The sequence below is a fragment of the Anopheles marshallii genome, chromosome 3 (genome assembly GCF_943734725.1).
Source record: "Anopheles marshallii chromosome 3, idAnoMarsDA_429_01, whole genome shotgun sequence".
NCBI lineage: Eukaryota > Metazoa > Arthropoda > Insecta > Diptera > Culicidae > Anopheles > Anopheles marshallii.
This window is the reverse complement of record NC_071327.1, coordinates 80002684-80019866: the sequence shown is the minus strand read 5'-3', so window position 1 is coordinate 80019866 and position 17183 is coordinate 80002684. Positions and strand designations below refer to the sequence as shown.

At 45.1% G+C, this 17183-nt stretch overlaps 4 protein-coding genes across 4 annotated transcripts; 1 reads left to right on the top strand and 3 right to left on the bottom strand.

The window, feature by feature from the left end:
* Window positions 1–843: 843 nt before the first annotated feature.
* LOC128715943 (pyrimidodiazepine synthase-like) lies at window positions 844–2676 on the bottom strand. Its single transcript, XM_053810866.1, has 4 exons — window positions 2649–2676; window positions 1600–2192; window positions 1402–1523; window positions 844–874 (listed from the first exon to the last, which is right to left on the bottom strand). The coding sequence occupies exons 1-4, from the start codon at window positions 2674–2676 to the stop codon at window positions 844–846; spliced, it is 774 nt and encodes a 257-aa protein (XP_053666841.1).
* Window positions 2677–3275: 599 nt separating this feature from the next.
* On the bottom strand, window positions 3276–9216 carry LOC128713215 (uncharacterized). Its single transcript, XM_053808076.1, has 10 exons — window positions 8558–9216; window positions 7947–8496; window positions 7539–7869; window positions 6521–7124; window positions 5903–6452; window positions 5491–5829; window positions 4992–5233; window positions 4414–4926; window positions 3743–4292; window positions 3276–3659 (listed from the first exon to the last, which is right to left on the bottom strand). Exons 1-10 carry the CDS (start codon window positions 9214–9216, stop codon window positions 3276–3278), a joined length of 4722 nt encoding a protein of 1573 aa, XP_053664051.1.
* Window positions 9217–10164: 948 nt separating this feature from the next.
* LOC128715808 (UDP-glucosyltransferase 2-like) lies at window positions 10165–11987 on the top strand. Its single transcript, XM_053810725.1, has 5 exons — window positions 10165–10274; window positions 10342–10571; window positions 10638–10929; window positions 10998–11547; window positions 11613–11987. The coding sequence occupies exons 1-5, from the start codon at window positions 10165–10167 to the stop codon at window positions 11985–11987; spliced, it is 1557 nt and encodes a 518-aa protein (XP_053666700.1).
* Window positions 11988–12224: 237 nt separating this feature from the next.
* LOC128715807 (UDP-glycosyltransferase UGT5-like) lies at window positions 12225–13935 on the bottom strand. The gene is made up of 3 exons (XM_053810724.1): window positions 13820–13935; window positions 13519–13751; window positions 12225–13450 (listed from the first exon to the last, which is right to left on the bottom strand). Exons 1-3 carry the CDS (start codon window positions 13933–13935, stop codon window positions 12225–12227), a joined length of 1575 nt encoding a protein of 524 aa, XP_053666699.1.
* Between the last annotated feature and the right edge of the window lie 3248 nt (window positions 13936–17183).

Genomic DNA, 17183 nt, shown 5'->3' with positions numbered 1-17183 from the left:
CTGTTTAATCAAAACCATGATCGACGTGCAAAGAAGGCCCTGATGGAAGACGCTATTAGCTATGATCGCTAGGATACAACTAATTCATAATGCTCCGTGAGAAGGCCACGTCGCGTAGCCAATTTAATTGATTAAAATAGAAACCATAAAAAATATACACATACACGTGCGCATTACACAGAAAGATCTATTGTACATCATCGCGACAAATGTCTAGAAATATAGTTTTCTTTTTTATCTTTATGAATCTGAATGCTCGTAAACAGTGTAACATTGTCGAAAGAACCTAATTAACAGTACAAAAGATGTGGGACCGTATATTATTAGGACATCTCCCGGGAAATCAGAATTCAAATAAGCTTATACAAGACCACATTAATCCAGTTGCCACGTCGGTTAAGGATTTTTCTGACTATTTACAATACAACGTTATTTCCACGAGTTCTACTTGCATAGTTGTAGAACTGCGCCTTAATTGCCTTTCTAGACACAGCTTTTTAGACAAAAAAAAAAAACTAAATTACAACGAAACCCTATGTGTGCGTGTGACATTTTCGGATGTTGTCAGTAATGCTTTGTTATTTCAAATCGAAAAAAACCGCTGTTATCAGCTTACACAGTATCTGTTGTTACTCTACGAAATGTATCAACCAACAATAGTAATTTTATGGAACACAAAGATATGTTGTCATTAATTACGAAATTAGATAAAATATCATAATTCGTGTGTTTTCTCAGTCCAAATCGGTTTTTGATGATTGTTTAGATGATAGTAAACGTCCAAAGGTAGCATTTAACCATTCGGGCACATGGAAGTTCATCTGCTGATTGCGTCGTACTGTGTTATTCCAAACGTGGCTTTTTAGCTTCATTTCTGGAAAATGTTAACGATAAAATACGTTCGTTAGCGGTGGAATAAGTTATAGTTTTTGTGTATTAAATGGAAATCATTATGTCATCCGTGTACGGCACAACAGTGGCGAATCCGTTTTCCACATCCACAACACGTGTTAGAAGACGGAAGCATTAACGTTCCTAGACAGTGTTAACAACATTTACACAAGACACAAACATGTGGTTTAGTTACAACATGAAAGTTCCGCATCCAACATGTGTTATATGCTTTCATATTTGAATTTATTTTCATTTACAAATGATTTGAAATGCCAGTATCTTTTTTAACGACATTTCAATGTCAGCCTAATTTAATCGCACGTGGTTAGTAATACACTGGTTACCGGGCGGGCGGGTTTGGGTGTGACCGCGGCCGTGATGTGTGTGTTATGTCTGCGTGTTGGGCAGCACTCGGAGTGGCTCGTTGCACAGTACACAGTATTAGATGCTTGGGTAAGAGAGCATTAGATGCTTTCGATGTAACGGAATGAACATTGCATTGCTTACGATAGGATATCGTAGTTATTTTCCCCGTTCTTACGGCTCTGCAGGAATTTCGTATGGTTTTCGGTGGAGATGAACGATTCCTTGACGGCTTCATCCTTTTCCATCAGGTCCCTCCATTGCAGCTGGAAATGTTAACAGTTCGTGAGCATGAGCTTCGATAAGACTACAAGGACTACAATACGGCTTTAATATGCTTACCAGCTTACCGAACCGTTCCTTGTCTAGTTCGTACTTATCACCGAGAGCAAACTTCAACAGATCGACCCGTTCGCACCACGGCCAAATCATGTAATCGATCATGCCCGGTTTATCACCACCAAAGTACGGAGTTCCCCGTGCCTTCAGTTCCTTCTCGAAGATGTCCAACCCGGCGCCGAACTCGGTGATCGCACCCGGTGGAATGCCGTCGGTAGCGAACAGGATGCGATAGTACGGCGAAATAACAGCACCATTGAACCGTTCGATCAAAATGCGGTCCTGTGCCTTGCGGAATGCATCCGTTGGGTAGAGTTTGCGCTGTTGCGCCGAGTACGCCTCCTCGATGTAGTCCGATAGTACCAACGATTCGTAGAGGGTTACGCCTTCCTTTCCAGGTACCTCCAGTGCCGGTACCTTTCCGAGTGGATTCTTCTCTAAGTACCATTCGGGCTTTTCGGACAAATTAATGTAGATCGCATGGTACGGGATCTTCTTGGCGTCCAACATTAAGTGTACGCGCTGAGCATAGGGACAGAATCGCATCGAGTACAAGCGCAGTTTACCATCGTTCGGTAGCTCTGGTGGTGTAGAGCCTAAAAAAAAAAGACACACAAGAGCAGATAAGCGAAAGGTCATCGTGAAGAGCGATTTTCAATTTGGTTTGTCATTGCCTAATGGTATCATATAGCGGTGATGTCTCCAGCCATGGTCTATAGGTTGCTCATTAAATAATGACACAGAAAAGTGTATCGATTGATAAGATACAGCAAGGTGTATGAGAGGTATGAATCCCGGAAAATAATAAGGTATAATAGGTCACGAGGAAGGTCTGTTTTATCAGAACAAAGCATGCCACGAAATCGGCTCGTGCTTCGTTTCATGAAGCCGGTCAAAACTACCTCATCATCAATGCCCACAATTGATGACATCAGCGGAAAGGGGATGTTAAAAATATCTCACCCATGCTACGCCGCCTACTTTACCGAAAACGCCGGAATAAACCACCATTTATTCGCACAGTTATAACAAACATCAGCGCACTTACTTACCTTTCGCAAGGTGCTTTCCGTTGCTCATGGTAAGGCTTTGGAGAGTGTGATAAGTGAAGCAGGTTAAGCTCGAGATGGTTCCACTGGCCAACAAAGAGATGGCTGCGTTTTATGTTGCACTGGAATTACGATGGCTTTTATTTGGAACTGCTAATGTGCAGATTGAGCGGTACGTACCATTCACTAACACACCGACACGGCATTTGACATTTGCGAGCAATACAAATGGCATCCAGATGGCATCGCCACAGTACAAAGCTACAGTGCTTGCAATTGTTCTTCACACGCTTTTGCGATAATAATGTTTTAATTTTCTAATGACACTTCATACCCGACAAACTTTGTTTTGAGTACAGTTTAATTTGCTTCCACGATTTCTACTTGAAAGATGTTCAAAAGTTGAAATGATTTCCAACCAAGGTTTATACATAAACCACAGATGCAACACGCGGGGAACCAGTTTTGAAACATGTTTTCAGTTTTATTTGTTGATTCAGATTTCAGATTATGTATATGATGCCAAATTTGTTTTTTAAGAAGAACGTTAAATTGTACGCATATCTTTAAAATGTTATATTATTTCAACAGACATGAACCTTACGCTGTTCAAGCAAACCGTACATACATTTACTGCCGTTTCTTTTTCACTTGCCGTTTACGGCGGCATAATGTACGTCTTACTATGAACACGGCAAACGACACAACAAATATGATTATGGCAATAAAGAACAAGTACACATCCAGAAGGTTCGCTTTCGCCGTACCGAGCTTAAGCGTTGGCGAACGAAGATGCTGTACGGTTGGATGCCGCAGCACGTATTCGATCCACCATATTGCACGATCGAGCGGTTTATCTGGCTGATCGCGAAAGTACATTGCGCGGCGCTGCATATTATAACGATAGATCGGCGTTTCCAGCACCTTCACAACGGTGGTTCGTATCTTTTCGGTGGACAGTGAGGCAAAATCAAGCTTTTCCGCCACACCACCGATTATAGAGCGTTTCATATTCTGAAATGATTCAAAGAAGATTTGATATTAAGTACTTCGTGGGCATTAGCATAGTGACGCGGTGCTGATCGGTGCTGACTTACGCGGTGCTGATCGACGAAGAACGGCATTCCAATCAGTGGCACACCAAACCAAGAAGCTTCCTGAGTGCTTAATCCACCGGAGTGTGTGATGAAAGCTTTCGTTCTGGGATGGTTCAAAATACTGTTCTGTGGAAGCCACGGTCGAATGATCACATTCGGTGGCAGAGGAATGTTAAGCTGTGATTCAAATTTCCACAGGAAATGATAGTCCGGCATTTGGCGGAATGCCTCAATGAACATCCGCTGTCGCTCCTCGCCGATCGTATCGGAGCGTATGTTAGAGCCGAGCGAAAACAAAACGGCACCTTTTTTGGCCTTCGCCACGAACTCCTCCAGTTCATTTGGCAGTGGTTTAGGGGCCTTGATGTGGGCACCACCGATCGGTATCACGTTCGGGGGCAAGGGCTCGGGTGCATCAAACGAAGGATTGGTGTTTACCAGCATCAAAACCGTGCGCCGTTCGATGTCCTGTATGTGGGGCATGTTTTTGAACGCGAACCGGTTCCTTACCATCGCGTCCAGCGTTGGCATGATGACCAATTTTCGCAACCTGCAGCAATACCGGCAAAGTAGAATACCAGACATATACGTAATCAATATTTATGATTAGTTTTAGGGCAAACAATAATATAGGATAAAAGATAAGATAAAACTCAAACCATACTACTCACCCAGCATCCCACAGACAGATGTACGTGTTGTACACCCGTTCAACAAAGGACATATCGAAGCCGTAAGGTAGCGCAAAATGTGGCGTATAGGCGTAATGTTTGTGTCCGCCTACAATGTCCACCGAGTAGGGTGGATTACTGAACGCCGTCAGGCTGATTAACGGTGGGTAATTAAACTTGTGTAACAATGGCAATAGACACGGACCACAACCGAAATCATACAGAACCACATCAAACTGGAAACTGTCCGGATAGTTTAGGATCACATTCAAGCCGTCCGATTTCAGTGCACCGCGGCACATGCTCAGATAAAACTCCTTGAAGGTGAACAGCGACTGGAAAGGCGTTTCTTTCGACACCTCCAGCAGATCTATTCCTTCATCTTCGTACAGCGTGGAGTACACTTTCTCCAGCAGAATGTAGGTAAGGTTGGTGCGGGATTTATCTCCATCCTGAGATACGACGGTTAAATTGTGTCCCCGGTCCACGAGCTCCTCCATGATGACACGGTTCCTGAAAGTTTGTCGCTCATCAATTCTGGTTCCGTTCAACTCAGACCACCTTAATCTGCTGCTTACCAAATATGATGGCTGGGACTAGGGACGGTCATGATGCATAGAATGTTCGCACCCTGTACGACCCCATGCCAGCCAGCTGACAGAGCGGCCAGCGATAAGAGCGCGAGAAGCGACACGTCCGAACGCATCGCTATTATCTTGTGTACTGTGAGTCTAGCACCTGATTGAGGCATAAAATTTGCAAATGACTTGCAACTGATTGCGGTAGTGTGAGTAAACGGATGGTTGCGAATGAAGTGTGCCTGGGCGGATCACGTGGCGTGCGTGAGAGGATTGCAGTTTACTCTTCTCTACTTGACCTTGTTGACTGTAATTACTTCCAACCGGCGTATTCAAGTTCGTTGGAAGATCGCAACCGTGACGTTAAAACGCGTCTATGTGTGATATGGGCCGGGTAAGCGAATCAAACTTATTTAATTGAATATCGCTCATTTAGTGTTAGCGCACACTAGTCTCTTTTCTTGCTTGATCGATCGTTCCGATTGGCGCGTGTTCTCACTCGTGCCACTAGCCGTTTAGTGTAATACATCGTTAGTGCTATGAGGAGTATCAGTGTCAGCTTTACATCGTACAGCTCATACTGCCAGACAGACATTTGCTTTGTTGGGGACTGAATTGCTTTGACATTTGGATGACGTAGTGCCCACTCGATCCACCACACGGCTCGATCGAGTGGATGTTCCGGTTGGTCGCGAAGCAATGCAGACCGATGCTGTATGCGGTCTCGATAGCTGGAATTGGTGAGTATCTCCTGGAGTGCAGCTTGAATGTTGTCCTTCGTCAAAGAATTATGCTCTAGCCGTATCGCAACACCAGCGGCCACTGATTTGTGTAGGTTCTGGAAGTAAGGAAAAGGTAGGATAAGGAGGATATGTTGAACTAAGATCGCTTCGAAAACCTTGAACTCTTACCCGATACTGATCGCAAATGAAGGGAATTCCAACCATGGGCACTCCGTGCCAAGTTGCCTCATGAGTACTCAGCATGCCACCATGTGTGATGAAGGCTTTAACGTTCGGGTGAGCTAGCATATCGTTTTGTGGGAGAAACTTTCTTATCAACACATTGGTGGGTACGTCGAACGATGGCACTTCTTCAAATTTCCAAATAAAGTTATACTCCGGCAGATGACGAAACACTTCAAGAAACATTCTGATACGTTCTTCTCCCAAGTCGGCACTTCTCACGTTCGTGCCGAGTGAAAATAGCACCGATCCTTTCCGCCCAGCAGCTGTAAAGGTGGCTAGCTCGTCTGGTAGTCGTTTGGGAGGGAGGACTTGAAGTCCTCCGACAGGAATGTGACTAGGTGGAAGCGATTCAGCAAAATCGACCGAATAGTGGAAATTGGCTAACAGCAGAAAAGTGTTGTGCTCCATTTGATCCAAAGACAGCATGCCTCGGTAGCGGAAGTGATCCCGTACCATCTGTTCAATTCGTGGCAGAAAGATGTGATGGCGATAGCTAGAAAGGAGCGGTCGTCAAGAATGATGAGAATGGAGTTTCGATCGGATTGTAAAAGCTCATCTTACATGTGATCGAGATTGTGTAACAACCAGTTGTTGAACCGCTGCAGGAAGTGCATGTCCGAATCGTAGTTCACGGTAAAGAATGGTACGTACGCGTAATGTTTGTGTCCACCAACGAAATCCGTCGTAAACTGTGGATTATTGTACGCCGTCACACCAATCAGGGGAGGATAGTGGAACTTGTGCATCAATGGAAAGAGACACGGGCCACAGGTGATGTCCGCAATGACGAGATCGAACTGGAAATCGTCCGGATACGATTGAATCACTTGAAGGCCCTTCGAACGCAACACTCCTTTGCACATGGCCGTACCCCAGGTGTACAGATCTTTTATACCCATCAATGCGCCATTGTTTGCCATTTGGAACAGGTCCAGATGATCGTGCAGATCGGAGTAGGCATGTTCTAGATGAACGTACGTAATGTTGGGTGCCGCCGTATACTCTACGTCCGCCGACACCACCGTCAGGTTGTGTCCTCTTCCGGCGAGTGCTTCGATCCAGACGCGATTCCATATGTGATGGCTGGGGCTAGGCACTGGCGTTAGGCAGAGAATGTTTGCACCTCTAACAAGCTCTCGTGAGCTTTGCACCAAAAACAGTACCACTATAACGAGCATCACCGGAAGAGTTGATCACCATGGAAACAACAGCGTGCAACTAATACCAGATGAGAGCTTGGTAGGAGTTTTATCCATTGTTTCCAAAGCTGCTGTCGTTCTAACTCATTAGAGTCGAATGCAATGGAGAAAATGATTGGCATATTTGCGGCTAATGTCAATTGCTAGATGTTTTTGTTTCGTGCAGGAAATGATGCATAATTAAACACGTGATATGCAGTGCGAGAGCTCGAATAAAACTCGTTGATTTTTTTCCAAACAAAATGATTTTATTGAAACATTCTTACATTCGACATTTGAGTTTCCTGGACCTGTATAGATTCGACGGTTTTTGGCAGCTTTTTAGTGAACTTTTTTCTTCGATTTACTGGGCTGAGAAGATTTAGCAAATAAAGCTTTACCCGCTTTGTGTAGTACGTAGAGTACAAGCAGCACAGCTAGTACAAGACAGAGCTTAACGTCGTACATTTCACTTCTCCATGGGCCTAGCAGCAGTGTCGGTGACTGGATAGTTTTTGCATTTGGATGTCGCAATGCCCATTCAACCCACCATACACCACGCTCCAGTGGTGTTTCCGGTTGGTCGCGAAATAGTTCCGATCGCTCTTTAATTGCCTCTCTGTACTGTGGTGACTCCAGTACCTTCAGCACTGTATTGCGAATTTTATCGGCGCTCAATTCCCAAAGGCTAACTTTCTCAGCCACACCGGCACGAATTGATTTAGCGAGGTTCTAAGCAAATGTTGGTGGGAGAGAGACAATATCGGTTTAAAGAATTGCCACTTTCGCTTCGAGAAGATACTACTTACCCGATACTGATCGGCGATCACCGGAAAACCGATCATCGGTACACCGTGCCAGGTTGCCTCGTGTGTACTGAGCAGACCACCATGCGTCATGAAACCCTTGATGTGCGGGTGAGCAAGTATATCGTTCTGTGGCAGGAACTTTTTGATCATTACGTTCAGTGGCAGATCGTACGGTAGGTCGGTTTCAAACTTCCACAGGAAGTTATAGGCCGGCATTTGCTGGAATGCTTGCAGGAACGCTTTGATACGCTCCGGGCCGAGATCTTTGCTGAGCACGTTCGTTCCGAGCGAAAACAGAACCGAACCTTTCTTACCGGCACTGATGAACCGTTCTATATCATCCGGCAGCGGTTTGGGGGGTATGATCTGCAACCCTCCGACCTGAATCATGTTTTGAGGAATGGGTTCCGGAAAATCGACCGAATGATGTGAGTTTACCAACATTAGCATCATTTTCTGATCGAGAGTACCCAGGTAGGGGAGATCTTTCATTTTTTCGTGTTCCCGAACAAGACGATCCGTTTCGGGAAGAAACACATAGTTGCGGTAGCTGGAATAAAGGGATAAGAATGCAAACTGGACCTTGGACTGAAAGTGATCGTCAAACTTACAAGTAATCAATCCAATGGATGGCTGCACTGTAGAAACGCTGGAAAAAGTTCATGTTGCTATCGTAGTCGAGCGTGTAGTACGGCACATAGGCGTAGTACTTGTGGCCACCGATCAGATCCGTCGTGTACGGTGGTGTATTGAATCCCGTCACACCAACCATCGGAGGCTGACCAAACCTATGATACACAGCGAGCAGACACGGTCCACAGGTAAAATCGTACACCACCAGATCGAACTTGTAATCACTCGGATAGTCCACGATCGTCTGATATCCTTTAGAATCCAGTATACCGATACACATGGAGATCGCGTACTCGTAGAATATCTTCATACTCTCCAGTATGCCCGCCTGTCCCATCTCGTAGAAATCGATCGCCGTGGCACCCTCGTGGATCGTGTCGTACGTCTTCTCCAGATGGATGTACGTAACGTTCGGCTTTGGCTTCCGCTCAATGTCCGGTGACACCACCGTAAGGTTGTGACCTTGAGCTGCAAGCGCATCCACCAGAACTCGATTCCAGATGTGATGGCTTGGGCTGGGAACCGCCATCAGGCAGAGAATGTTAGCACCGTGTGCAAACCGATTTCCTACCGGACCGATCGCTAGCAACACCACCGTTAACAGCATCACTTGGTTTAACGATCGTTCCAAACCCATCTTATCGTGAGCGCGTTCCGGGACCAAATAAACCGTCAGACAGGCGGTTGTCAGCAGGCATCATCATATCAAGCAGCTGCAAAGTGTTCTCAGCACACTCTTCTAAAAGCTAGCGTCACGTGCACTGTACAAACATGTAGAAGCTTTGGCGGTGGCATATCAATTGGTGAGATGATTGTGCAAAATTGCGCTCATGGCGAAAGCGAACTCCGAGTCTGAATGACCTGATATTTGCTTAATGTTGCCAGCTTATAGGAGATTTGCGTTTTGTTTGTAATCAAAATGAAATAACTGGTTGGAACTGCATCTATCGATCACAGCTGTACCGATCCAGTACAGTGGGGTTTGTTAGATTACCACATTTTATAACCTGAAAACACATGCCGTTTTTTTCAACGTCTTAATCTAAAGAGATTATGCGTCCGAATATTTATTACTACAATACAAGCGTACCATGTCTGTCGCGAACATGTCGCGATCGTTATCGTGCATGATAAGATAGTCGCCAGCGTAGTAGCGACACTGTAGTAGCGAAGTCCGCCACAAACCATCCATCAAACCGATCATCATCAGCGTTGATTAGCGACGCTGATTGTATCGAGTGCTCTGTGATATGATGCGTTATCAAGGACAACGGTTCGTTTCACCGCATATGCATGCTGTTGATTAGGTTAGGCATGTGCCACCCCACACCAAACCAACACTTGTGGAGAGATTACATAAATTTTCATCACATATTCGCAAAACGCCACCGGTTTGTTGTGTTGATAGCTCGATGGTAGTGGTACTAGGGACAGAAATACACCGCCAACCTATATTTAGTGCGAGTGCGAAGGTCTTGGTGAACTTGACCACGGGAATGACAATGATGAGCAGACGCAGATGGTGTCAGTTTGCAGAGCTACGGCGTTTCAAGTGGACGTACCGTGTTGACTGTGAAACTGCACAATGTGTTCGCTTTTCAATTTCTCCGTCGTTTTAGTGTTTTTCGGCGTGACAGTACATGGAGCCAACATACTTTGCTTAATGGGAGTAGCCAGTCCCAGTCATCATATATGGTATGTGTACAGGTATACGGGCCATCAGACGTTATCGTAGTTATATAGAGTGCTTCTCTTACAATAGGAATCGAGCAATTATGGACGGACTTGCCCGTCAAGGACACAACCTAACCATCCTGTCCGCAGATGTGGAAACAAATCAACCGGACAACGTCCACTACGTACATCTGGAGGAAATCTATCCCACGCTCTACTCCGGACCCGATTCTATCGATCTCCTTGAGATGGCGAATGAAAACCTGTTCAAAAGTGTCATCTCCTTTTATCGAGATTTTGTTGTGCATGAGTGTGCAGGTAAGATGGGGTGCATAAAGACGTAAGCCGCTATAGTGTCCACTCATCTTACGTTTTCCATTGTAGGAACACTAAAATCGAAAGGTTTAAAATATCTGATGGATTATCCGGATGATTTTCGGTTCGATCTTGTATTGCACGATTTTACTTGTGGACCATGTTTGCTTGGCGCGCTGCATAAGTTCAACTATCCTCCGTTGGTTAGTGTGACCGCCTTCAATAATCCTCCCTATTCGACGGAAGTTATCGGTGGGCATAAGTTTTACTCGTACGTGCCATTTTATTCGCTCAGCTACGACACGGACATGAGTTTCTTCCAGCGTGTGCATAACACTCTGCTCAGTCTTACCGATATGTTGTAAGTAGAGATATTGTGAAGAAGCTCCCAGCGGTGTCACACCTCACGATATGGTGATTCGTTTCCAGCTATCGTAACTGCATTTCCAATCCACGTATTGATGCGATGATGCGGGAATACTTCCGGTACGAAGATCTCCCCTACGCTCCAGAGCTGCACCAAAGATCGAAGCTTATGCTGGTGAATGCACACTACTCGATCGATTTCCCAGAATCTGCTCCGCCAAATCTGATCCCCGTCGGTGGTGTGCAGATTCGTGATCCGGCCCCGCTACCAACCGATCTGGAGCAGTTTATAAACGCAAGTCGTAAAGGGGCCGTTCTGTTTTCGCTCGGCACTAACGTACGCAGCGATCAGCTCGATATTACGCGACAGCGAATGATCATCGATGCGCTACGTCAGCTGCCGGATTATCATTTTCTGTGGAAGTTTGAAACGGACCTAACAATTTCATTGCCGAAAAATGTGATCGTACGACCCTGGATGCCTCAGAACGATCTGTTAGCGCATCCAAACATGAAGGCTTTCATAACGCACGCAGGATTGCTGAGCACTCACGAAGCCACGTGGTATGGCGTACCGATCGTGGGCATCCCATTCATCGCAGATCAGCACAGAGTAAGCAGGAACGGTGATTTGATGGAAGTGTATTCACTAACTGCTTTTGATTGATTTATTACCAGAATTTAGAACGATGCGTCCGGTCGGGTATAGCTAGACGTGTGACTTTCCAAACAATGACTACCGAACAGCTAAGGGATGCCATCAGAGTGGTCCTGGAGGATCCCAAATATCGCACCAATATGGCCAAACAGTCGGCACTGTTTCGTGATCAGCCAGAGAAACCGCTAGATCGTGCGATTTGGTGGATCGAATGGGTACTGCGTCATCCCGATGCAACGCAGCTTCAATCGCCGGTTTTAAAGCTGGGATTTCTGAAGACGTACCTCCTGGATGTTGTACTGTTTTTCGTTGCGTTCCCTGTTATCGTTGTGCTGCTGCTGAAAAGATGCATGACAAAGCCGCAACAGCTTTCAGACAGCAAAAAGCGAAACTAATGACCTTCAGAAAGGTACCGACGATGCAGTTTACTCGAAGACTCAGTATTCAAAGTATGTAAGTATCCAACTCGTCTTGCGTATGTTATGCTCGTATGTTTTACGCGTTAAAGTACGATTCAGGCGATGAAAAGCATTTGTATTGATAGCAACAAAAGTGCAAAATTCATAATAAAATAATTCCATACATCTGACTTTATTCTTCAATAGAAAATGAGTCTTTAAGAGACTTTATTCTTATTGTAGTTTTGCCTTTTGTTTCATGCTGGGTTGATGACACACTTGTGACAACATTTTCCAAATCGCTATGAATAGACCTCCGACAAGCAGCAATACACATGCGGCCACATCGTACCCGTTGGCAACAAATTTACCCATCTCAACCGTTCTTGAGCGAAGTCGATCTTCGTGCGGGTGTCTTAGTGCCCACTCTATCCACCAGATGGCGCGTTCGAGTGGTTTTTCGGGCTGATCACGAAATAAAGCCGAACGTCTATTGATCGCCAGTTGATATGACTCGTTTTCAAGAACTTTCTTCAAGGCCGCCACTATGCCAGCGGTGGAGAGGTTTGCTAAGTCTAGGTGAACTCCACCACCTGCCTGTATGGAACGATGGAGGTTAAGATGCTGATCGACGTATATTGGAATTCCAATCATCGGGACAGCATAATACGTTGCCTCCTGTGTGCTCATAAGTCCACAGTGTGTAATGAACGCCTTCAGACGAGGCTGTGCGAGAATATCATTCTGCGGCAACCATTGTCGTACCATCACATTGGAGCTCGCCTGTCTCGGAAGCTGAACGTCATCAAACTTCCACAGGATGTGGTACTCCGGAAAGCGTGCGAACGCTTCCAGAAACATTGCTTGTCGTTCGGTGGTAAACATTTTGCTTTTAAAGTTAGTTCCCATCGCGAACAGCACTGCGCCCTTCGGTGCGTTCCTAATGAAAGCGTCCAGCTCTGGTGGCAAAGGTTTCGGATCGATAATTTGGAGTCCACCGACAGGAATCACGTTCGGCGGCATGCTTTCAGGTGGGTCGAGTGCGGGATTGGAATTGGTAAGCATTATGAGTGTCCTTTGCTCCAGTTCGGCCAGATCGGGCAGTGGAAAATCGAACGCTTGTTGGGCTATGCGTGTCATTTGTGGCAAAAAGACAAACTGCCGGTAGATTGCATCAAACAGATGAAGCAGTGTGTTCGAGAAACGTTGGATAAATGGCATCGGATTGTCGGTGAGCTGCGTGAAATGAGGTATGTAGGAGGTATCTTTATGTCCACCAACAAGACGCTCAGTAAACTGAGGTACTCCGAATCCGGTGACGCTGATTAGCGGTGGGTAGTGGAATTTGTGAAGCAATCCAAGCAGACATGGACCACAGGTGAAGTCGTAGATCACGAGATCGAACCGGAAGTCTGAAGGGTATTGAAGTATCTTTTGCAGGCCTTTTGAGGTTACGGCACCTACAAGAGAAAAGCATCGTTTAAACTACCACCAATTAAATGATTGAGCCTTGTGGGTCACTTATTACCCTCACAGCCAAGCAATCCAAACCGATAAAAGGACATGGTAGCTGCCATTGGCGATTCATTCGATCGCTTTAGAATGTCGTTCCGGGCTAGCGTCCCATTACCGTACAGGGTGTTGTAGCTGTTTTCTAGATGAATGTAGGTGACGTTTTTCGGAGCTCGGGTGTCAACGTTGACCGAGAGCACTGTAACGTTGTGACCTACCTCTGCCAATCGATTTACTATAGGTCGTATCCTGTACAGCAAGAGACAAAGCTACTCGTTATACCACATTCAGAATTCACCATATCCGACTCCAAATACCATATGAAATGACTCTGTGACACAACACTCATTAGCACGAGAACGTTGGCACATTCCACCCGTGTAGTCGTCCCTGCGAGCGCAACACTGACGATCACGATTATAAACAACTTCATCTTCTGAATAGAATTGTTTCCGCACGAAGCCTGAGGCATTGACTGACGCCTCTTGAGGGAAGTTCTCTTCGCCCAGGGTACGTTATCGGGATGATGAACGGGGTCAGTTTCAAACCGGACTCAGCCGGGGAAACGTTCCCTATTCGGACAGCAATCACAGTCCCGACAGAATGAGCAAACTTTCTCAACTTTGTAGCTGGCTTCCAGTGCATCGGTTCTCACTTCTCTGAACACTTGCATGCAGAATAGGACGGTGCTTGGGATGGTACCGAAGCTGATAAGCATTGTTATAAAGGAGATGTTGGTGATCTTCTTCCACCTTGGATCGTAGCGTGGCTAGTAAAAGTGAATTATCATTCACATTTTGTTTATTCGTGATATGCCATATGCCATGCAGGGCTGTAAACTGGAGAGGCAATGCTCTCGTGTATAGGACATATGATAATAGTGTCAATTGGACAACCGAAACGGAAAATCCTGCTTTAACTTTCTCGCTTTAATATTTTTGGTCGCCAGTTGCACTGAGCAAGAAGGCATGTTGGTTTTCTGCATTGGCTTGAATATTGTCCATTTGATTTTTACAGCTGATTTGGCAAGCGATGAGGACAGGCTTGTACGGAGGAGACACAATCGTTTTAATGATAGATTTTTGAAACATTTATACGAATTTTATTAATTCAGTTATTCTTTTTTTGGGTTTGTTTTGTTCGACTCGGCCGAAAGTCGACTGATTCAATGTACAATGTGTCCATTTTGGTATAGATTGCCGTTGAGTATGAAGACAATGATTGAACTTAGATTTTACACACACATATATCTGTAGATACACAACTATAGTCTATACCGACCGGTGATCGCTTGTTCGGTTGGTTGAATTGATGTAGCCTTTTTCGACGACGTTCACCTGTGTCCCGTGTTTCGGTCATCTCCTCTATTCAGAAGCCAAATTTTGCAGTAGTCGGTGAAACACATTAATATGTTTCGATAACACACATTTACGTACGACATCGATCTGTTGCAGAAAGACCCTGCATGGTTTGCTCCATCTCCACTCTGGCTAAGCGCGATCAATCATCAGCGATCAAAGGTGTGTGAATGATCATTGTATGTACAAAAGGAGCTACACCTGTTCAACTGTTGACTAATCGTACGTTGCGACTGTTTGTTCGACGTTGTGCGTTCAATGTTGACAACCAGTGCGTGCGCAACGCGGCACAGATTGCTCTCGTGTTCTGCTTGTTTCACATGGTAAAAAGATGTCTCTTATGCACTCCCGAAATGGAGGGTGAGCTTAAGATCAATACAGTAATGGAGTACCAGACGATCGTCTACTATGCAATAATACACTCTGTTTGTTTTTTTAGCTCTCCTTTGACTAGATCAAATATACACATCGATAAGTTACGTTACACTGATTATTTACACACATATACTTTAAACTCTCTTTTGGAATAATTTCTTCTGTCTCACATACATTCTGCTCCTGTCACAATTTATCGCATTCCGAAAGCACAAATCAAGGTACGCAAAACGGAAAATGTCAAACCGAATCTAATCCTGATCGAGATAGAGCTGTGGGAACCGTTACGTCCCAGCGTTACAGCCGCCATGTTAGATTTACTCTCGCTGCGTTACCCTTTTTTTCAGCGCCCGTTACGCGCTCTTGTTCATCGAGTAAAAATTGTTTTGCAAGAACAAAATTGTAACAAGTGTCGTTAACTATCACAGTCTTTATATGTATAAATATTTGCTTTTGTTTTCGCTTCCATTTATCCCACGCTGGAGTGTGTCGTTTGCCGTCTTTTGTGTTTTTGCCATGATGTATTGGGTATCGTTTGTGTTGCGTATTGCATACATTTAGGGATGAGCATTAAATTTGTTGATTCGTTTTCCTTGCTTTCCATCAAAACTGAGTTTTTAAATGTGATTTTGTTAAGATTAATGCATCTTTTTCGATTGCTCTTTTTGTGGAGGATCTTTACAAACTATAAGAACAATGAGTTGTTTCCTTCATTTTACAGCGATGCTTTCACTCACCGGCAAACGATTGCTTTGATAGAAGACTAGATTTGTTACATCGATCATGTTGTGTGTGTGCTTTTTTTTTTTGCCATTGATCTCTTCTTCTCTCGATCGCTATCTGACTTTTGATTCGTGCTTCCACATGTCGAAGATGTGGAAACAAGTTCAATCATAATAAATAAAGCACTTACAATACTTTTATCGCTTATATTTACAACAATACCGATCAACGGAAACAAGAAAAATGGAACACATGGAAACCCATTGCGGAACGTGGCTAGCGATTTTTCTGGTGGGAACTGTTAGCGAGAATAGTTTATTTGGTTTTGTGTTTCTTAATGTATCTCGCTTTCTCTTGACATTTAGTGAAACTTAGCATAACGTTGAGCCTTAAATCTAGCAGGAAAGGGATTTTGGTTTCGTAAACACTTTCGCACAAAGGTAACTAATAACCGACGAATTTTGCCAAACATCGGTCCGCAAGCCGTCCCAGACTGGGCCACGTACAGTGTACAATGACTTGTTTCTTAAGTGTCGGTTCCCGTGTCGGTATATACGCTATTAGCTTTAGTTTATCTATGTAACGTCTATGCGCTCGCTTAGTGACAGGAAGTTCCCGCCCACTGTTGAGGATCGTTCCAGCGTTACATTACAACAAGTATATTGCTAATTATACACTGATCGGTTTTGAGTTTGGTTTGTTTAAAAATATACCTTCGTACCGGGAAGGTATTCCCACCCAACCGAAACGCACTCCAGGCTCCCGCCAGTGCGGGAGTAACCGTCGTTTATATGGGTCGTTCATTTAAAAGTTGAGACATTTCTTAGATAGTCTAAAATACATTTATCTAACTGGGTAGTATTGATAGTAGCGATAGTGGTTGTAGTGTTACTGGTAGTCGTTGCGGTAGGGTCGATGGTTGTCGTCGTGCCACGAAACATACCAACCTGCCCACCGTCACCATCGTCCGTCGTGCGCGATGCCGTCCGCAGCAGCAGTACATCGGCCGTGGCCGGTACCAGCGCGTTCGCTGAGGGCAGCTGGTGCAACTGTCCACCCGGTAGCTGCTTCCGCGGAAATCCGGCCAGCTCGGGCTGATAGAACAGCTCCGGATGGTGTGGATGCAGTTGCTGGTGTTGCAATTGTGGCGGATGCTGCTGCTGTTGGTGGTAATGCTGTTGCTGCTGCTGCTGCGGGATTAGCGGATGCTATTATTCGTACGGTG